Source organism: Crocodylus siamensis, chromosome 1 (assembly GCF_052110815.1).
Source record: "Crocodylus siamensis isolate JL-2025a chromosome 1, ASM5211081v1, whole genome shotgun sequence".
In the NCBI taxonomy this organism is placed as follows: domain Eukaryota; kingdom Metazoa; phylum Chordata; order Crocodylia; family Crocodylidae; genus Crocodylus; species Crocodylus siamensis.
The window spans coordinates 120,369,676-120,392,498 of record NC_143395.1 but is presented as its reverse complement, the minus strand read 5'-3'; the positions used below and the strand labels follow the sequence as shown (position 1 = coordinate 120,392,498).

The 22,823-nt window shown below is 41.7% G+C and overlaps 1 protein-coding gene across 1 annotated transcript in view; it reads left to right on the top strand.

Annotated features, from left to right (window-relative positions):
* The window catches only part of RGS17 (regulator of G protein signaling 17), a 119,733-nt gene extending 97,307 nt beyond the window's left edge, over positions 1-22,426 (top strand). The window contains exons 3-5 of the mRNA XM_090041604.1: positions 11,785-11,874; positions 14,845-15,079; positions 19,837-22,426. Coding sequence (XP_089897730.1) covers positions 11,785-11,874; positions 14,845-15,079; positions 19,837-20,025 — 514 coding nt within the window. The 3' untranslated portion in view covers positions 20,026-22,426. The remainder of the gene's footprint in view (positions 1-11,784; positions 11,875-14,844; positions 15,080-19,836) is intronic.
* The last annotated feature ends 397 nt before the right edge of the window (positions 22,427-22,823 follow it).

Sequence of the window (22,823 nt, the reverse complement as noted above, 5' to 3'; positions counted from 1 at the left end):
CATTAGGACACTTCCCAAGAAGATGGGAGAATAGAGATGAGACTCCCTCAAGCACAAAAGAGGCAGAGATATCAAACCTGAGTCTCCCTCATCCTGGGTCAATTCATTAACCACTGAGCAACCAGGTAAAAGGTATTGGGGTAATCTTCCTTGTCTTCCAATCTGACTCAGAAAAATTCAGTCTGAATTCATTAATAGTTTGAGGCTAACTGAAATCACTTTTTTCATTCTGTTAGGGGAAAAAAATACCCAGCTTTGTTTGTTAGGTTTAGCTGTATCTGAATTTGGGGGTGACAGTTAAGAAGTCATTGCTTGTTATCATTAATTATGATCTCTTGCATTGACAGGGGCCAGAGAGCATGCGCACGTGTGCTTGTGCATGTGTGTGCATCTGTGACTATGTGTGTGCCTCTGTGTGTGCATGTGCACATGTGTACATATACAGTCCTTAACAGCTCACCAAAACTCAGTAAGGAGCCCTCCAGCCCAAATAATCACCCACCCCTGTTCCACATAAGCAAAGCTATTGAAAACAGGAATTAATTAATGGAAGTCTTATAGCCTGCATTATGCAGGAGGTGCAGCTAGACGATGGCAGTTATGGGATGAAGAGTACCAGGCGAGAGAGTGTGGGAGTTTTGAGGGAGCACTAGGTGGGAGGAGGCCAGAGAGCATTATATCCCATGAGCTGGAACTCCAGAACAGCGCGCATTACATAGTATCGTGGTGCACAGGAAGACCTGAGACCTATCAATCCAAGCAATGCTAGACATGTATCCAGCAAGTGACACAGGCGTTTTCACCTGGCTGGCTTGTGGGTAAGTTCCTCTCTCTCTCAGACCCCTGCTGTGGCTGCCAGGACCTCATGCTCATGGGCTCTTGGCCACTGGAACAGTAGTGCTGGGCCACAGAGGTGCCATCAGGACAGACTGTGCCCTGTTCTCATGGCCGGTTTGTGTCTTTGCAAGTGACTGCACCTATACCTCCAAGCATGTATCCTTACCCGGCAGGTGCATCTTGAGGGCAAGGCAAGCTGTAATATAACTGCACACCTGATCCATTGTCAAGCATGCCATAGGCCTCCTCAGGGGCTTTGCCACTGCCGTCACGAATCTGGTGGCACATTACAGTACAGCACTGAAAGGGTAAGCAGGATTTTCATGGCATGTTGTATTCTACACAGCATTGCCAAATAATATGACTCTAGCAGGGCACTGGGATGTGCCTGCTCCTTCAAGGAAGCAAGCACCTTGGGAGACTGCTTGCAGGTGGACTTGCCTGACTGGAAGAGGACTCAGGCTTGAACTATACACATCCAGAACCTGCACCAGTCATTTAGTTTTTCCTTAGTAGCTATGGGGTAAGGCGCTCCTGATAGCAAAGCAGCAGGGCTCCTGAACTGGCAGTGGCTCTGAATCAGAAACTCTGCAATACAGGGAAGAAGAGAAGGTACTTGGGCCAGAGCAGGGCTTGGTTATACAGGCAGGTGGCCCTGTTTTATTTTAAGCCTAGGGTAGGCTTGAGTACCTGCCAAAGGGCAGGTATTTATTATTAAGTTGTCCTAGAAGTTTAGCCTGAAGCTCTGCAAGGGCTGGCAAGTCTTACTTCGAGGGCAAGCAGCCCAGCAGGGTCTGAGAGTGGGGTTCAGCTAGTGGCAGAAAAGGCCTAGATAGTAGGGATCCAGGGATCCATGAAGTAGGGACCCAGGAAGTGTGACCAGAGGGCCCAGGGACAAGCAGGGCTGACAGAGAGAGTGAGACCCAAGAAGGTCCAAAGACAGGGGGAGTACCTGAGTATGGTACCTGGAGGTTCAGGAGTCAGGGACTGACAAGACCATTGGAGCAGTGGGCCCATGGGCCCAGAGACAGGCCAAGGGCTGTATGAGGGTCCATGAGTCTGAGAGGGGCTGTGCTTGAGACTGGGGGTCTGGGAGCCCAGAGTGAGAGGTGTAAACCAGACTGGGAGTCTAAGTGCCAAAAAAGGCCAAGTGTGTGAACTGCACATTGTAGTGATAACAACTGTGAGGCCCGGGGCATGGTGTGGGGGAGGAAAGGACACAATTTGCACTTAAGGCTAGAGGTGCCCTCTCAGGCTGAGAGGGACCTATCAGGCCTGAGTGCTGGATTGAGGCTAGTAAGGGCTCAGAAGATACCCGGTAGGGAATTGTTAGGATTAAGGCTCACTCTAAGGCCTGTGGGCACCCTCCCTTAATTGACCTTTAATAATAAGAACAAGGCATGGCAGGAAAGCAATCTAGGGAGAGTGACATTAGAGTCTAAGCTGGGAAGGGGCTGCAAGGCCACCAGGGGGCATCATGGCCACCCTGCAACCACAAGCCTGTCAAAATGACTTTCCTTTCCCAGAGGGGTTGGACATGGTCAAAGGGATAGAAAAGCCAGGAGGAGGAGGAAAAACAGTGTGGTCCAGGGGAGTAGACCAAACATGAAGCAGAAGGCAGTGCATCACTGTGACAACTCTGCCAGGCATGGTGTAGCAGGTCCTGGCAATAGTGTAAGGAGGCAGCAGGGGAGGCTTTTTAATGAGTCCTCTCCCTACCACAGATAGCCCTGCCACAGCTACCCCTATTCAGGATGGGGAAAGCTGTCTGATATCTCCTACGAATGGACTTTCACTGTGGAGAAATGGTGGATCCTGAGCTTTCAGCAAGACTCTCCTTTGGGTGCAGCCAGGACTTGCTGTTGGTGCAGACATACTTCCCTGAAAGGGTGGGTGAAACACCTGGTTTGTAGCCAGGGAAGCATGGCTCCCCCAAAAATCTTTTTGCTGGGCAGCAGTGATGTGCCTGTGTTGAGGTGCCAGTAATGTAGGGTGGGGACCCTATGGGGCTGCAGAGGGGCCCCCAGCAGATATCTCAACCAGAGACTCTGTAGAGACCTGACTGTGCTGTGCCTTCCTGCCCATTACTGGAGATGGGCATCCATCACCTTGCAGCTGCTACTGACCTAGGAAGTGATGGTTGGGAGGGCTCCAGGAGACAGAAAAGTACAGATGGAGACTCAGCAGTGGGAGTGTTCCAGGGAGGTCAGGAGTCAGGGACACGCTCTCAGCTGCAGTCGATGTATCTGGCTGTGGGGGCGAGTGAGTACCAGCTGTGGGTAACCCCATGGCAGGCCTGTAGGGGCTTCCTTCACAAACTGCAAGGAGGCTGTAACCACTGCAGTAATGACCTTGCTATGCCATGGAGTGAGGCCAACATCTCAGTACTCTGTTCTGCTGTCTGCTTCTGGGCTAGCCTGGCCCACGTGACCTTGGACATGTTTGAGATTGCTCTCAGTGCAGGTAACATCACGTCTCCTCTCCCCAGCCCAGGCAATATGATATGTGATCTCACCCTCCCCAGCCTACGGCCTGCATGTCCTACTGGCTGAGTTGAAGAACAAAGTGTAGTTACCTCAGGGAGGAAGTGCCATCCCAACCCTGGAGAGCCCTGGCTGCAGACTTGGGTGCTCGGAGGCCAAGGAGGACTCTGACAATATGCAACCAATATGGTTCCCTAGCCCAGAGCCTGCCCTCCATTCCCCCAACTGACAGCCCTGCAACAGGGTGACTGTCTTTGGCTCTCACCCTCTCTGTATCTGGTGGTGAGGGTTTGGGGGTATTGCCTCCTGAGACCACACTAGCCCTATTATGGGGACAGTTGAGGGGATGATGATTGAGCAGGGCATTGGGCCAAAGGCCTGGGGTTATGCTTCTCCAAGCTGGCTATGAAGTAAAAAGAAATACTAGTTTACTCCCTAGGCACCAGCGGTAGATCCTCCAGCAGATTGCACCCTAACCAGATGGATATGTGCCCCCTTTTGAGATTTTTGGAGGTGTGACACTGATACTTTCTTAGGAGTTGTAGGTGGGAGGAAACAGGGTAGGGGGACCATAGGCCTATGTGCTGTCAAACTGTGAAACATGACTAGAGATGACCCGAGCAGGATGCGGGGCCCGGGGCAAATCAGCCTGTGCAGGGCCCCACCCCTGGATGTGAGGAAGCCAGCAGCAGATTCAGTGATGGGGGAAGGGTGCTGAGTGGCCAGATGTGAAGCTGGCGGCAGCTCTGCCTGGCTCCATGGGGCCCTCCAGTGCTCAGGGCCCAGGGCAGTCGCCCGCCGCCCCCCAGGGATGGCCCTGAACACATGTGCATGTGACCCCAGGGCCTTGCCTCACATAGGGAGACCCCACAGGTCTTCCCCAGCCCCCTCATACTCTGGGCCCTCTTCTCCATTCCCATGTTTGCAATTTAGGCAGGAGGCCATTGTCAGGCTCCTGTTGTACCTACTTCATGTCATGGTGGTTAGACACAAAGCATCAATCCACTGGCACTGTAACAATGACTTTGGAGGTCACTGGACACAAAAAGGGCATGATGTGCCAAATAAAGGCCTCCCAGGCAGAGCACCTCCCACACTTCTTGCATTCCTTTCTGGAGGTACATCTTTGTCCACTGCTTCAGGCCCATCCAGCTTTTTCTGAATGGACTCTGTAGTCCATGTCTGGCCTCTCACCACATACACCTACTGCTGTAGCTCTTCCTCCCCAGGCAGTCATGCTCAGTCAGGGTGTTCTGGAGAACCTCTTGTCCCATTAACTCTTCCAGGTACTGGACCATAAAATCATTAGTGACCTGCAGCTTCTGTCATGCAGGTCTGCCATGGTACCCTCTATACCTCCTTAGAGCTGGCTCAACTTCCTCTATCAATTCTGCTTTGCAGTTTGCCTTACCAGCAGTGCACAAACTGGAGGCAGGCCCCCTTTAAAAGGTACTTGAAGCAAAGGCTGGGGCTACCTATCCAGTAAGAAGTGACTGTGCATTCTCTCTGGGCAGTGGAGGGGCAGTTTACCATCCACATATCATGAGCCCAAAGTACAGTAGAACTGGCATTGGCTCTATGCATGTAAATAGCCTTCTTTTGAATCTGCCTACTTAGGAAACTGATCAGCAGTGTACCTCTCTGTGTGCATCTGACCAGCTGCTGACATATCTGTGCTACCCAGCAGCCTGCCTATGTGCAAAGCAGAGCTGTATGCATTGTCAACCTATGCAGGCTTGTGCTAATAAAAATTTCTGTGTTCAAAGTCATGTTTGTGTCTGTGCATGCAACTCGCCTGACCTGCTCTGTCTCCCTGGAGTGCAGTGTCCTTCTCCCCTTCCTACCCAAGACCCTGCCCAGTGTCCTTCTCCCCCTCCCGCCTGTGGAGTGGCCAGGCTGTAGAATTGCAAATGCTTGCTTGTGGCCAAAACTGGGAGAGTAGCTGCTGGGTAGAGACCCTGAGAGTGTTCCCCTTGGAGCTAGGGTGGGTGCCACAGCGCACTCACTTGGCACCAGACTGGAGGGGAGAGTTTTGGATCAAGAGGAGGTGAGAACAGAGGGCAGTGACAGGGCATCAAGTACAGGCAGGAGACCACAGCTGGCATCCAGGGTAGGCAGCTTAGCCCATCATCTAAGCAATGCTCCAAAAATGTGAGGTGCCTAGTTATCTTTGTGAGTATCAGTGTCTTTAGGCAGCTCCAAGCTGCAATTCCTCACCTGTTGAAGGAGTTGCCTATGAGGGAGTGTGCTGTTTGAAGCATGTGGCACTGTGAAGGGGATGATAGATGAAAGACTTAGCATGACGTAGCATGAATGCCCCTGTGTAAGACAGATGCATAGTGAAACCAGAGCTGTACAGGTTGGCAATCTGTGTGATATTTGACAATGGAGATAGGAGACTGTTGTCCTATAAGGTGAGGTGGGCTAGAAGTAGAGGGCTGCAGAATGCTATTATGTATATGTGAACTTTATTTTTCTGAAAGGAAAACTAAAGACCTTCCAGTTTGTTATTAACAACCTATCTGCCTTTCTTTTCCTCTCCCTAAACACAGGCATGCACTTTTTCTTCTTAAGATGCTGGGCAGTGTCTTCCAACAGGCATTTCCTGCATGAAGTACTAAAAAGCAGGCTCCCATTAGAAAGTTTTTCAAGTAATATAGTGTGAAGACATTTGGGGGACTTTAGTTGTTGAGATCACACCTATGTCAATAATATCTAGTGCAAGCCATGCACATATAGGCCAATCACCTAACTGCAGTAACATGATACTTAGATCCATAGGTGACACATAGGGGTAGCATGGGGGAGTACGTGTCCCCCCTGAGATTGGCATCAGCCAGGGAGTGGGGGCACCGAGAGAAGTGCCAGTGGCACTTCCAGCTTTGCCACCCGCACTTTTGGTTTTGCTGCCAGTACTTCCGGGGTTATCAGTCAGCTGCTGGGGGACATCTTTCCCCCACTCCAGGTTAGTGATCAGCTGCTGGGGTGGGGGATTCCCCTCCCCCCCCCCCCGACTCAGGAAGCATCACTAGCCCATGCTTAGGGACTTGTTACATGGTAAGTTCAGATAGCTTCTGGAGCTCTTAACCCTTGGAGTGGCTGCATGTGAACACCTTTTAAGTGGCTTAAAGCACTCATTATCTGGCTTATAGTTCCACCACTCCAGGATGATCTCTGATCCCCCGAATTTTGTTTCTATTCCATTACCATGTGGCCAGCTATTCCACCCAAGCTGAAGTCCTCCAGGATCCCAGAATGCTCTGAGCTCTGAGGGGCCCAGTCTTTTTTTCTCCAGAGCCCAGGCAGTGCCTGCTGCCCTGCACCCCACTGGCCAAGTTCTGCCTCACCTCCAAGGGGCCTGATCCACTCTTTGCCTGCCAGAAGCAATGAGCAGATCTTGCTCCTAGCCCTGCCCCTACTTACTAAGCTTTTGGTGGCAAGTCACAGCTGTGCAGATAAAGCATAGTCAGAGTAGGATTTTTGTCTTACCATGTGACTGCTCCACTAAGCTAAATAACACTAGGCTGATTAACATTTGTTCAGCTTACAGCATAGGATATAACAAGGTCCTGAGGCACTAAGTTGTGCAGACTTCACCGGACATTAACTGATGTGACTGAAATTAGAATCTAGCCCTTTGTGCCACAAGAGATGTACTGACTGTCCAGACAGTGAAGCATCAAACCCCCTCTATAAATTATTTGTATTTTTTTTAATAGTAGTGGGACATTAGTGTCACAATAAAGGCAATAAACAACTTTTTGTGTGGCTGAAAGGACTAGAAGGAATTAGTAAAACAGCTCAAGTAACTCTTAGTGAGGTTTAGGCTCCCAAATTACTTACACTACCCAGTTTGCTTTGCATTTTTACCTTGCTATGCACCAACAGCCTGCAGTATTAGCTTAGAAAAGTAGTCTCTTAACAGAACAAATATTCAGTTGTTGAACATGTATATTAAAAGTGAGTTTCATACTATTCATCTTCCCATGGGTCACCTAAAAATATATTGACAAAAAATTCTGGAGAAGTTTAACCTGGTATTTGCTTGTTTGTGAAATTGTACACTTGCCCTAGCACTGTCTGATGAGTAATGTGTTTACTGTTATGGTCCTGAAATCAAAATGAAAACACTGATTACTGTTTGTATGCTGTTATTTACAGTTGATAAAATAGTTCTTGCCTCTATAGGGAGTTGTTAGTCCACATTATTTTGCAAGCAGAACAAAATTCCTTCCAGCCGGTCCTACTGTAATATATTTAGCTCTTACTACTTCACCATAAAACAAGAAATACGGTAATCTTTCCAAACAGTAGAATTAGAATCCATTATGTGTTTTCCACGTTCTATTTTATCCCCATAGTTTTCAGTTTAATTCACATCAGTTTCTAATTATTTCTGATGCAACTATAGTGTGTAAAATGTATCTCTAAAAACTTGAAGAATACTTATTTTTTTCAGGAAAAAACAGCTGAAATTATTTGATCCAATATAGTATGTTATAATTTACTGTACACTAATTTACAATAATGGTGTCATTGTAGACAACTTCCTTTTGTCTAATAGTTGCCTGAAATTATTCAAACAACATTTTTTTCCTTCTTAAAATTAAGCTCATATCAGTGGCTTGATTACACTGATTTTTATTCTGTTGTTTTCAGTTTAGTGCACTTTAACTTATGTTTTCCACAATGCAATGTTTATATTCTGATAAATTGCAACTTGCTTCCAACACAGATGACTATATTTATGGTAGTAACTAGAGGTTTTCAAAAACACCCATAGAAGCAGAAATATCAAATCAAACACTTTGGCATTATGGACTTCTTGAATTTTACAAAAGAAATATCCACTGGTATTTTCAGTTTTTTTCATATTATCTGGAAGCTGGCATAAAAAGAAATACCAATGCAGTATTATTAATTATAATATGAAATATGGCTATTCAGGCTCACTGTTACTTAAATTGTTTATTTCAATGTAGCTTTGCAGGAGAAAATCATGTTTCTATAGGTGCGACCACTGCACCCTGTTTTGAAAACAGGGCTTTCTGTACAGAAACACCCTAGAATGAAGAAATTAGATGTATATAAATGCAAGCTGGATACTCAAACTTCTTTATGTTTTATTTTAAACTTGAAATTTTCCCCTTTTGTGGGAAAATGGTATATTACACAAATTTTGTTCAACTATCTATTCTTTTAATGACAGTATAGAAGTTCCTTGAGCAACAGAGACTTAATTCTGAATGAAATTAATTCATTTGTACAAATAATAAAAAAGATTGCTTTCATATTAAGACATGAAAAATTAACATGTTAGATGGAATACTAACATCTGTCAAATTTGGAAAAGGCCTGCTAGTATGTTTTGATATTATTTTTAGCTAGAAACATACTGCAAAATGTAGGGTAACAAGTTTGGTGACCTTAACACAGCTCCAACTAGAGTAACTGAATCTGAGGAATTGTTCTAGTTGGCTTTTAATATCCCTTCAAAGTCATTTCATACTTCCTAGGTGGGCTCTCAGGCACTGAAAGTCATCTAATAATGGTGAGGTAAAGGAATTAGTACCAGGTGTTTATGTGATGCCATCAAATTTGTATACACGGCAGAAAACTGCAGCACTACAACTGCCAAAATATTCTCGGTTCTTTTTCAACATTTTCTCAAGATGTGTGATGGAACCCAATGCTGTCAACAAAGCAAACCACAGATCTCCCATTCCAATAACTGCTTTAATAAATATGGAGAGGAAGTCAGCAGCGTCTTTGTCTGCTTCCTTATTTCTTCTTCTAACTCACCACCTCATTCAGGTTTGTTTTTTTTTCTCCCAACTCCAGAGTGAATCCTGGTCTTGAAAACTTCAACACAAGTTTTGCATGGCTAAAGCAAGCAACCTTTGACCCTCTTGTCCCCACTGTTTGCTTAAACAAACAGAATAGTCTAACATCTGTTAGCCGATTAAACTATAGCCCCATTTCAAACCTAAGGTCACGGGACTTGCAACAGCTCCACCCTGAGGCAGACAGATGAGATCAGTACAGTTTAGTTGCTACTTACAAGGCAGAAGAAAAAAGGATGGGTCCTGCCACTGTCTTTAGAAGGAGCCCTATTTACTTTACTCATTCATGTGAGTGTTCACATTAAAGCTGCATGAACAAAATAAGCAGACATTGAGCTTCTAAAGATTAATAAAAAATAAGTTATTTTATTTTACTTACTAAACTGTTTGAGATCCTAAATAAGAGTTTGCTGCAGCTGGTAAGCAGGGTTGTGTCTCAGTGACCAAATGGGAGCTTTGGGAAAGAGTATTTCTTGACTACAACCTGTCTCTGATGTATGACAGGGAGCTCTTCTATTGAACTGTCATTTTGTGTTGCCTCCGCCAACAAAGTTCTGGGCTACAGCCTACCAGTCTCCAATCCATTATTCCTCCAAGGGCCCTGTATCCAGAGGAGTATATAGACTGCTGTATGGGAAGAAGGGACCTGTGGAGGCCTCATCTCATATCTCAGTTTAGTACTGCAACTGGATACAAACAGACCCTAAGCAGTGACATGTGTGGACTTAAAGATTACAAGAAATGAAGCAGACGATCTATATTCTGTCCTTGTTCTGTACATGAACCTCCCATTGGCTTCAGTGGGTGGTCCCTTTACAGATGGTCAGGAAATGGGTCAAAAGGAGGCTTTTTACCTGCCAGCCCCCGAGTTCAGGATGTGTTGTTTCTCCTGCAGCAGTTGATGACATCCTAACACCCTAAGCAGCACAGGAGCTGCATTCCTACGCTGTAACAGGGGAAGCAGGACCAAGGGCCTGAACTCAGGTCTTGGCAGGTAAGTGAAGGAGCAACCGATTTCAAGAAGCTTTGTTTGAAATTGTATGTGTTTGTAATGTTTAAGTCTTAATATGTACTCTGCAGTATTTGGGATCTTAAACTTTAAATTCTTAAGAGTACTTGAGTTCACCTATAAACTCTGCCAAACTAATAGGATAAACATTGTTGATGCTCCTAAGCATAGAGGGGATAAAGATAAACCTTATTTGTATGTACTGTGATACAGAGTTGAGATTTATTTTTCAATGTGAGTGAAAAGCACTCAACTCAGTGGGAGACATAGAACTCTATTTTGTAAAAGTATCTTTTTATGTCTGTAGTTTATTTACCATGAATGAAGGCATCGTCCTCTTATGAGTATTTAATATTCAGAATCTGAAACAGCGATCATGGTTTTTCCCCATTGGACACTGGGGTCACACAATGTGTTCCAAATTCATGGTGTATTCTAGTTCTCAAGTTTAATGAACACACCAGTTTTTCATGCAAATATTGCTGTTGTTCAAATTTGCTTCCTATAAATATCTTCCATTGTTCACCTGAAGTTCTGTTTTTATTAATTATTAAACATTCCTGCCAGTTATCTCACTTGCTAGAATATTTTTAGAAGCAGACATCAGATGTGTAAGTATAGGTGAACAAACATGATTAACGCACACAAATATTTACAGAAGAAAATTATATTATTCGCTCAGCGTTAAAGATAAATAAAAATATATCTTTTGAAAAGGGAAATCATTCTTCTCTCAAATCTCCTGGTAACAGAAAGTTATAAAAGCCTTTCTATTGAAAAGCCAATAAGTTTTATTTATGTGAAAAAATAATAGTACTTGGTATATGTCTTACCATTTCATGATGTATAATGTTTATCTCAGTGATATGTGATAAACTGGCAGTATCTTTAAAAAAGTAAGTGCTTAGAGTAATAAATGCAAGTGTCCTCACAAGAAGGAAGGAATTCTAAGAAGCAGCAACATGTTATAGTTTACCCAAGTTCTGAAAATTTATAACTTGGGCAAAATCTTGTTCATAAAAAAAAATGAGTTCCCTAATAGATGAAACATTTGACAGTGCCCCATAAAATTGTATTTTCTTTCCTCTTACTGGTTACTAATGCTGCTTCATTTATACTTAGAACAACCTTTCTGAAAGTAAGCTGTAAAAGTATGCCTACAAACTGGCATATGCAAGTCTTCAAGCTCTATGAGCTCGTAAAAGATCACACATGCAAACAGCATCTATAAATACTAATCTGAGTTCAGGAGCATGCAAAAATGTGTAACCAAAACCAGGGTTTGAATTACAGGGGGAGCTGATCCCCTTCATAAGAGACAAGAGTCCCCCTGTAAGGTTTGAAAATCATAATCTGGGGGGTCTCCGATTTTATTAGGGCATCGTGATGGGCAGCCCAATTTTTTTTTCAGACCCCGCAACAGTCAAAGTGTAATTCAAACCCTGACCAAAAGTTTCCCAAAACTGTGGCCTTGAATTTAGAGGCTGGAGTGCAAATTACTTCATAAAATGCAACCCTAACTAAACCTGTAATCTTTCAATTTGCGTATTATTATATTCATTCTTTAAATTTACTTACTCTAGACAAAATAAAGTGTTGTACTACATTGCAGCCTCACTGTTAGGAATGAAGATAGAGGAGACAATGCAGGAAGGCCAACACATACAACCAAAATGGAAAGCATCCAGGTCATAGAGGAATGGTAAGTTTGTCACTTAAAATTTCCCATTGTTCACTATGTATTCTGTAAATTATTTGTGGTTTTAATTTGTCTGTAACTAGTATCAAGGCATCACATGATTTCAAGTCTCTAGAAAGTTATTTGATAATCTTTCCTTCCTAAATATTTGTACATTCTGATATGATAATTAAATGTCAAAGATGACATTAAAAATCTTCACTTAACTGCTTTGTATGCGGTTGTGAAACTGTGTGTTTGGCCAGATTTGGGGGGAAAATGTGCTTAACTTGGGAGTGTGGATGTATAAAATTGTTCTATACAGGAAAGATGATTTAGCCTATCCACTATAGAATTATCTTCTCACCTTAGCAGGAAGAAATAGTAATAATACAAGTGGGACAATAAGATTTGCCAAACAGATTTTTAAAGTGGTGATTTTTCTGTATCATAAATGCCTCTGCATTTTTCCAAAATGAGCCAGGTAAGCATTTCTTTTACAGTATATGCTTGCTTCTACACAGTATATGCACTAGACACTCTGTCTCCATACCAACCTATCTTTTTCCCACGTTTCAGCTTTACTGGTGAAAGCAATGACCAAAATTTTAGCATACTAGAGACCACTAGATTCCTAACGCTGTTTTTCAAGGGGAAAAAAAAAATCAAACACAAAAAACAGGTGAAATTATTTAATGGCCCAGTAGATATATTACAATCAGTAGCTTGACTAGTGGAGTCAATTGCTGCTCTCTGTGACAAAGCTAGACCCATATTAATACAATGATGGAAAACATTCAGAAAGTGTAAGGCTACTATAGTCTGTCAGTGACTGGGACTGACTGAAGGCTTTTTACATCAGAAAGAGGTATGTTGCTTATCTGGTTTTCCTCTGACTTAAACCCTACTGCGGTTGTTTTAGTGGGGTAGGTAAAGAACACAGTGGAAATAAAATGACTCATGTAAAATGAAGTGAATACCCAGTTGCAGTTTTTGATCAGATGTTTAGCTGGCTTTCACCTATCCTCTAATCTTGCTGCCCTGCTGGGCAAGGAAGAGGCAGAGTTTGGGGAAATTCTTCATAGAATACAGTAGGCCAGAATTCAGGCTTTTGGATCTCCATAAACATTGTTACATAAGTTCGGCAGAAGAGTGGAGTAGAGAAGGACTGCTGCTATATTAGTTTGTCCTTCCTTCCAAAGGAGGCTCAAGTGATATGCCATCCCTGTTTGAACATTGTGCCTCACGTAACCTTGAGAAGCAGTGCTGCTGCAATTCCAAGACTTCGGATGTGGAACTGTTCTCCTTCTGTCTTCAGGATTCCCTAGCATCTGGCTGTGCTAGTTATACTGGGTGCTGAGAGGGGATTTAAGGATCAGCCTGAATTTATTGAACTCTGTGGTACAAAACCATTTTTCTCAAATTTCTTCACTTAAATAATATTACTCATGAAGCAGGGAGAGAGCAAAGAAATATGCTAATTAGTCATGTTAGTTTGAAGTCAGACAGAGGGCAAGGCAAAATGAGACTTTAGAGGCTAACTTGTTCAGTGGTGTAATCTTTCTTGGCAACAGCCTACTTTGTCAGAGGCTATGAAGTACATCTTACAAAATAGGCTGTTACTCATGAAGCAAGGAGTCTCAGATTTTAGCAAAATGATGCAATAGATGAATCCCTATTCAGAGGATCCCTAACCACAGAATATCTACCTATTGCTTCTATGTACTTCCACCTCCATAAGAATTTCTGACAGAGTTTATTTATATACCACATGTATCTGTGCTACAAACTCCACTGGCTTTAATGAAGTTATTCTGATTCACACTATTATGAGATGAACGCTGGGGCCCTCACATCTAAGGAATCATTCACTGAAGTCTTAAAACAGAAAACATGAAGACTATTGCTTGATTAAGAAAATTGCATCCATTTTGCTTATGACAGTTTTCTGGAAACATAAATATTAAATAGCATCTTGTCATATATCCTGCATTGCATTGCATGTAAAATAAAGGCTGATAAAGGGATGTAAATACATGACATGGCAAAATGCTACATATTGTGTGGCTCATTTATGCAGAAATTCTTAAGAAATCCTGAAACTCTGTAAAGCTTTTGCTGATGGACCCAATCTTGCAGGAAGGGCAGAAAAAACACCTACTGTTAGTTAGTAATATGTTAAACACATGTAATAGTTGTTAAAAAATTTGAAAAAATCCTCAACTTTCTCATTTACATATTAAATAAGATCAACTTCTGATCATTTATCCAGTGCTTACAGTATAAAAAACTGGGAACAGCTTTCTTCAAAACTGGGAAAGAGGAATTTCCCCTCTTCTTTTGTATCTAATTTTGCCAGAAGCATCTGGTGTTACTCATCAAATCATTTGCCACTAGATCATCATTCAGGTCAGTAGCACCAAACAAAGGGAAGCTTAGCAACTCTTAGATACTAGAGCAAAGAAATATGCTAATTAAAAAAAAAAGATCTCTCAGTTGGTATTTTGTTGGGCCTCATTAGTATGCTTTTAGCTGCCAGGGCCTTTTTGCTTTTCTCAGCTCTGCTGATCTACATAATGTAGCAGTACATGGTTGGTCAAGCATCATCTAAATCAAGCAGTTGCATCAGATGTCATCTAACCCAGATTTGAAAAAGAATCTTTTATCAGCCATTCAAAATGTTATCATTTCTAAATGCAAGGGCAGTAATTCAATTTTGCAGTTGTTTCATTCTTGAGTTTTAGAACTAAAAATTAATGCTAGCAGTAAATCTATAGAAAGCTAAAGGTGTAGCTCCTCTTAAAATACAGTATGTTTATTGGGTACTGGGAGATTATGAACACAGAGCAAAATTATTCGGTTAAGACTAAAGCCCTATTGCTTTCAGTATTAGTTCTTGACTATTGTGAAACTGAGGGAGAATTTCTGGACCAATGTATGAAAACATTGTTACAAAAATAGAGGCATATTGTAACGATGCTTTGTTTTTTGCAGCCAAAACCCTACTGCAGATGAAATTTTGTCTTGGGCTCAGAATTTTGACAAGATGATGAAAACACCAGCTGGCAGGAACCTTTTTAGAGAGTTTCTTCGAACTGAGTATAGTGAAGAGAACCTGCTTTTCTGGCTTGCATGTGAAGACCTAAAGAAAGAACAGAACAAGAAAGTGGTTGAAGAAAAAGCAAAGCTTATATATGAAGATTACATTTCTATACTTTCACCAAAAGAGGTAAAGCTGGAGATACTAAATTTGTATTTTCAAGAGTCCAAGAACAGTAATCGTACATCTTGTTGGTATCATGGAGACAGAAAGCATGCCTGACATGCTAGATCAAAGATATTCTTCATACTTGGCTCTTCATCAAAAGTCATCAAAAGTCAGGGGAGGGAGCCAGCGGGGCAAAATCCTCGGTGGCACAGAAGCTGAGCTGTGTGGCATCACTTGCTTAGCTCTTTAAATCCCTAAGTCAGTGATTCTCAACCAGGATGATGCAGCACCTTGGGCTGTCTTTAGATCCTTTCAAGGGTGATGCAGGATGCCATGCAATGGTAACACTGTTAGGTATGCAAACATGATTTACAGGATAAGCCCAGAAATTTCAAACAGGAATCCATAGTGTTAAAAACATTGTGGTCTTTCTGAGTTCTTTGCAACAGAAGAATTGCTTTATTATTATTCTGTAATCAAAAGGTGAATGAAAAGTAAGAGCTGGCATTGTGAAGGGCTGCCCCAAGCCGTAAAAAGGTTGAGAACCACTGCCTTAGGTAACAGAGAGGTTTAGTCATCACCAGAAGGCCAACTGTGCCACGTTGTCTCTGTCTGAAATGAAAGGACCCTTTCAGGGACAGGGAAAGAAGCAAGGAAAGAAGACAAGGGGAGGAGCTGTCACCTATTAAATGCTAGACATGTAAGGGGAACAAAGCAATGGAACATGTTCAAGTTATCCCCTGTAAGGCTTAACTGTGTGAATGATGGTAGTGTCCAATCCAATTGACTGCTGAACCTGGTTATTTTAAAAGATATTTGCTTAGATCATGTCAAATGTAATTAGTTCCCTTCCTTTTCTTATACAATAGACCCTCACTGGCTCTAAGCTAATAGACTATGCTGATTTATACCAGCTAAGGATCTGGCTATAAACATCTTACTTCCAGGATGCTCTCTGGAAGTATCTGCTTGCAATGTCATTTCATATGAGTTTATAGAGCAGTTTTCTTCTTTTCTTCTATTTTTCAATGTTCAGTGTTGCTTTTGACTGAGTTGACTTGTCAGTAAAAGTCACTAGCTTTTTTTTGTTTTCACTTATAATTTAAATGGCTTTATAAGTCAAATGTAGCTTACCAGACCCTTCAGATATTAAAACTAGAAAACTGCATGAATCCAAATTTATTCTATTTAGCTATTGACAAAAATGTTCACAGATTTTATGTATGTGGCACGATAAAGCTTTATAGAAAGATCCCCTCCAATTTCAATGAATTCTGTCCTTTCTGTAGATCTTAAGAGAAAATTACCATATAGTGACTTAATAACCAGCACATGGTCTAAGAAGCTCTTTCCCTAAACCGTATGCAGTTCTTCTCAGAAGAAACTTCTTTAAACACAGCCCATGTATTTACATCACCTATATCTGCTTATAAACCAACCTGTTATTAAAGTACAAAAAATAGGTGTAGCACCATTACATTATCTATATAAATGCAGCAATTTTAGTTGTGTTAGAGCAGGGGTGGGCAATTATTTTCGCTGAAAGGCCACTTAATGAGTTTAGGGAACCTGTCGAGGACCATATCCCTCTCTTCTTTCTCTCTGTTTCTCTCTTTTCTGTGTCACTGTCTTTCCATCTCTCCATCTCCCTTCCCCACCTTGCTGAACCCAGCCAGAGCTGAAGTTTGCCACAAGCCCTGATGCTCAGCTGTGGGTCCAGGCAGCAACTTCTGCCACGTTGGGCAGGTGGCAGTGTCAGCTGTGGGTGCGGCCAGCAACTTCCAGAGCCCTGACAGAGCCTTCCAGCTGTGTCCATAGCTGATGCCTGCCCAGTGTGGCAGCAGCTTCTGATGGGTCCACAGCTGACACTGCCACCAGGTTCTGGGTCAGGGCTCTGGGCAGGAGCTTCCACCATGCCTCACCCGGGTCCACAGCTGTTATCACCACATCAAAGGCTGATGCTGTTAGGGTGGAAACAGTCCCACCCACTCTCCCAGCACCATGTGGTGGCTGGAGCTGCCAGCCACCTTCAGACCAGATGCAGTGAGTTGGCAGCCATCCACCCATGGGCTGGATTGAATTGGTTGGTGGGCTGAATCCAGCCCATCAGCCATATTTTACCCAACCCTATATTAAAGTGTTGTAGGCTGTGATGGTCTAGGAATAATGCTAAAGGAATGGATTGTTATGGGTGATACATTTTATTGGACCAACTGCATTATTGGGATAGAGTTCAATAAACTTTTGGATGCAAAGCACTCAAAACATTTACTGTTTCTCCTTGCTTATTTGGGGATTTTATGAACTAAACATAGTTCTTTGGACAATACCCAGCCCAGCCTCTGGCTTCTTTACTATTTGTTCCATCCAAGAAGATCACACACCAACTGTAGAGACTTCCTCAGCCTGACAAAGAGTTTTTAAACCTGAAAGCTTGCAAAGAAAATGTTTTTTTTCAACTATTTAAGTTGGTCTAATAAAAGATATCAGATTCACCCAAAGAACCGTGTCTGCCTATGTCCTTAGACCAACACAGCTACACCCTACACCCCTGACCACACTACAGAAATAGCAGCTGGACACATCTGCACATACCATTAGGGGGAAACAATAAACTGAGGAGCTTATTGTGCTCCAGAAATTATTGCTCCCCAGAAGCTCCCAGGTGTGCAGTTTACACATGCCAATAGCGCAGCACACTGAACTGGGTTGCAGCAGCCCCAGCTAGGCCAGGAGCCCCGGGGGTCAGCCTGCCAGCCTGGGGCTGCTCCAACCATGCTCAGTGTACTGCAGAAGGTCTGGCTGGGGCATGAGGATGTTTCAGCGCAGGACTAGCTGGCAGGCAGCCCCTGTACTGAAGCACCCTTTTGCCCCAACCAGCCAGCTCATTGTCTATATGTGTACTGCTTTATATGGAAAAACTCTGCAGCAAGATAGGACTTGTATTTACTGCAGAGTTTATTAGTTGCCCCTAAGAGGGGCGCACTGTGTAGATGCTGAAATGTTTACTGTGCAGTTAATTAGTCAACTATGCAGTAAATGTCTTGTGTGATGTGCCCCTGGGGATTTTTTGAGCCCTCAAAGCAGGTAAGACTCTGTTCCATGTGGGGCTGGAGCCCATGGCACAGGCCCTTCTAGTTATGCCTGTGTAAAAAAAGGCAACTTTTTGGCTTGGGTAACAATTCATTAACCTGAAAGCCTGTATTCATAACCTGAAAACTGGTACTAATAATTAATCTCGCCCTACTGTTGTTATTTTAAAAGTGTGTAGGTGTGCTTGTTAATAAACATTGTGTTAAAATTCATAATTGCCTTGAACTGTGCTCTTGACTTCATAATTGCAGTAAGAGCCACCACAGCATTTTTACCATGTGCATGCGGGCTTTGTTTATTCAAGTTGTTGGTTAATTAATTATTATGGGTATGTGCAGATATTACACTTAGATCCACCTAACATGGGTTAGGTTGATCTAAGTGATGAACTGTACATACATTTGGGAAGCTTAGATCTGGCAAAAAATGGCAGGCCTGATTTTAGTTCACCTTACACTTAAATTGACCTAACTAGGGTTAGGGCGCTCTAAGTGCTGATCACGCATATATTCTGGGCCGGGGGTAGGGAGGTTAGATTGGGCAAAAAAATGGCTGAGCCAATCTAATTTAGTTCAGCTGAGAGGTGAACTAATTTAGATCGGGCATGGGTTAACCTAGTCTACTGAATATGTACACACATTCAGAGTGCAGACCTGGGACTGGGACTGGGACTAGGACCCCTTGGCAGCACTTTTCCTAACCCTCTCCTCCACCTTCATCAGGTTATCTGTAACCCCTCAACCCCTGAACCCCAGACATACAGCCCCCCCCCAAACCACCAAGCCCCCTCTCAGACTTGCCAATCCACCCATGAGCTCACTAGCCCCTCCCCACAACTTACTTAGATCACATTCCTGGTGTATCTGCATGATTGCAAGTTGGGTCCCAGAACATTTATCTGCTCATAACCCACCAACCAAATGAACATGTTCAGAGCACAGCTCTGGGGCAGACCTGTTGCACCTTCCCTCCTCCCCCTCTCCCCCCACCAACCCCCCCTCCCCGAACAGTAGTACGGTAACTTGAGGATGGTAAGAGGAGAGCTTAAAAAAACTGAACTACAGAAAACAAGGAAAGAAGATTTCAGCTGAATAATGAGAGTCATCTCAGTATCCCCTACTAAGCAATATCTACAAATATAAACTAACCAAAACGATCAGCATAAAAAGAAAAGTATGGGGAAATCCATGTTACAGCATAGCTTTTGTTAACTGCACTGTTTGGTCAGTGCTAGAGGTGCATCTTTATTTTTTAGTATTACCAACTCATGATTTTTGGCATTGTTCTTAAAGTCTACGTGTTGGGAATGTGAAAAACTTAGCTCTTTCTTTTATATATATTTACATTATATAAAAGAAAGAGCTAAGTTTTTCACATTCCGGAAGCATAGACTTTAAGAACAATGCTAAAAGTCATGCATTGGCAATACTGATTTCATAAGAGAGTGCAATCAAAGACTCAGGTGAACCAAAAAGTGTTTGGTAGGCTTGGATGGTTTTGTCCATGCTTTTCATGTTGACGTTGGAAGAAACAGATTATGCTAACATAGAACACATCTGAAAAAGCAAACTGATAAACTCTTGATGCTTTTTGGATTATGTTTTGTTGGGAAGTCTATGAAACATAGATACTTATAAAGCTACAACCAAAGTTGTTGTTTAACAGACATTTTATACTCTCTTCAGGTTAGTCTCGACTCTCGGGTCCGAGAAGTGATCAACAGGAACTTGTTGGATCCAAATCCTCATATGTATGAAGATGCCCAACTTCAGATATACACCTTAATGCACAGAGACTCTTTTCCAAGGTTTTTGAACTCTCAGATTTATAAGTCTCTCATTGAAAGTATTACAGGCTCTATTTCTGAAACTTAGTTCTAATTTTTTTTTAACCTTTTTTGGAGGGGGGGAGTAGGAAGGGGGAATTGGATGAGGGTGAATAAAAGTAGTTTAATAACATCTGGAGCTGAGTTCCTGGAGAACTACAGTTTAGCACTACTCAGGCTACTGTGAAGAAAACAAATACATATTATGGTCTCTGTCTACATTTTTACTAAGTTCCTCTGCTTGAGTTTGCCAGGGGAGGGGAACAATGGATTTGCCAAAATACATTTGTTTCACACTCCTTTCACTTAACTGCAGTCAAGATTGCAATGATGTATTTGTAGTTTTATGAACAGTCTCCTTGTGTATCCTCACACTGCATGTGCAAGGTAAAACTGCTTCACTTACCACTTAGTTGTTGCAATATTTAATCCAATAACATAAATTATATCTGTATTTAAAAAAAACTTTTTGTGCAATACAGTCTTATGGTACATAGAAATAATTACAGCAAACCAGAAGGAGGCTTGCATTTTTTTAACATCACTAATACTGAAAAAAGCCAATTTTTAAGGTGTAGCATTATTCAACATGCTCTACTGAGTACAATACACTGACTTTTTGAAGCCACTATTTCTGTACAGGAAAAAGAGCTATTTATCACTGTTTATTTAAAATAAATCAAAGTAGGGGATTCCTCTGGTTGTTCACTGCCAAAACTGTGGCATTTTCGTTACAGAGTCTGCAATGTCGGGGGAAAAAAAGCACAAACCAATTAAAGGGATCCATGTCTGGATGACACAATCTATGCGCTGATATTATTTAACTGTTATAAGAACAAAGAGTTTCAATGTACATTTCAGATGTCAGATACTGTAATTGATTTATTAAAGACTGGCTATCCAGTTCTAACATTGTTGTCTAATGTTATGTACTTCAGCAAAAAAAAAAGCAAGCTTGATAATTTAGTTTTTGAATAAAGAAGTTTAATAAAATAATGCCTACATGTAGCATTTTAGAGCATTTTGATGAATTGCATCTGGCCTGTAAGACTTTTTGAAAGCAAAGTTCGTTGAAATGATGTTTTTAAACAAAGTAGTGTTTTACAAGAGGAGTGTTTAAAGGAGATACATCTCAGCTTCTAGCCTCATTGATTTTTGAATAACTCCTTGAAAACAAGGGATTTTGGAGATCATTAAAACCAAATTTCAAGGGCTTATGATCTTATGCTTCTTACCCAAGCAAAACTTATATGAAATCAACAGGTTTCTTTCATGGGTAAAGAACTCTGAATGAGCCCTTACTATTCAGTCAGAACTAAGGCAGTACAGTACTCTGAGAACCTACTTGCTGCCATGCTGTTTTTAACAGGTGTCTACTTGGCCTTTTTTTAAAAATATACATATATAATTTTAGTATGCATTTTGATGTTTAGAGAAATAATAACTTGTAACTTACAAAATCCCATCTTCATATTCCAGTTATCAAAACTGTTTTCAGTGTTAGCATCCCCTGCAAACTATCCTTGAAGATAAATCATAGAATGACTCTGAGTAGATGTTTAAAAGTATTTATTACTGGAACTCTGGCCTTATACCAAGACCTAGGAGGCACGATTCTTCTCACTTACACTGATATAGATGTGGAGTTCACTGGGGTTGAATGAGTCTATAATTGCGTAACTGAGTGGAATCTGGTCATAAAATGCAAGGCCCCCCAATCTACAAGTTATTCCTCAGGGACAGCTCTCATGTGAGAATCCTACTGAAGTCACTGGGGCTCATGCAGGCACAGAGCTTTGCTTTCATGGAATAAACTGTATGATCTGGGCCTTAGTTTATTTGGTGGGGTGATTTTCCTTTGTTTTACTACCTCTCATTTTTTCTTAATTTATTGAACATTTCAAATAGTAGGTTTGGGATTCTTTTTGTTATTATGTTTACTTGAAACCTGTGTGCTTTTTTGGGTAAATATGAACAATTTAAGGAATTGTTTCTTAAATTCACTTGGTTTTGTAATCTATATAGAATTCAGGAGATGATCAAAAGGGCTATTCTTTATTCCCTATGCAAATATTTTAACTGATGTAGTGTTTGACAAAATGGGATTAAAAAAATCTGCAAAGCAGAAAACAAAATTCTGTTTACAGTGGCGTTGCTGACTATCCTACCATATTCAGCACTTTTAAATGTTGTTATTTATGAAAATGTAGTTTAAAATGCAAGACACAAACTATTTATAAACATTTTTTTAATAAATACCTGTTTTGTCTGAAAGTGGTGTTGTGTTACGACAACTTTATTCATGTTGGTTAGTTATTTACCATTATGAATAAAATATTCAATGATAATTATATTGAGAGAATAATAGCTATGATGTTTACAAAAAGATTTTTCCTGAAGGATGGAAGAATTCAACAAGGAAGAATTGCCTCCTTCTACTGTGAAATACTGTTAATACAATGGTTTTAAGATTTTTTTTCTGAATTAGAACTTAACTATGGTGTTACATATCTATAGCACCATTTAGTTACAGCTATATTTACTATGGTACTATATAGATGTAGCACCATATATGTATATACTTACATGGTGTGAGTTAAGGTTTGTTAGTGTTTGAGGCACAATACATTTGGTGCACACAACTAGACAATGTGTAATAACTAAAAAACTGCATGTATTATAAGCCTTCACAAATGTAGATTTGCATATTCTTCATGTTACTATATGATGGTGACCTACTAACTATAAGCTATCTTTATAAGATACTGCAAACAAGTAGATTTTCTTGTTAAAGCAAACAGTACAGCCTTTAAACATTTTTTTAACAAAAGCATAATATAAGGGCCC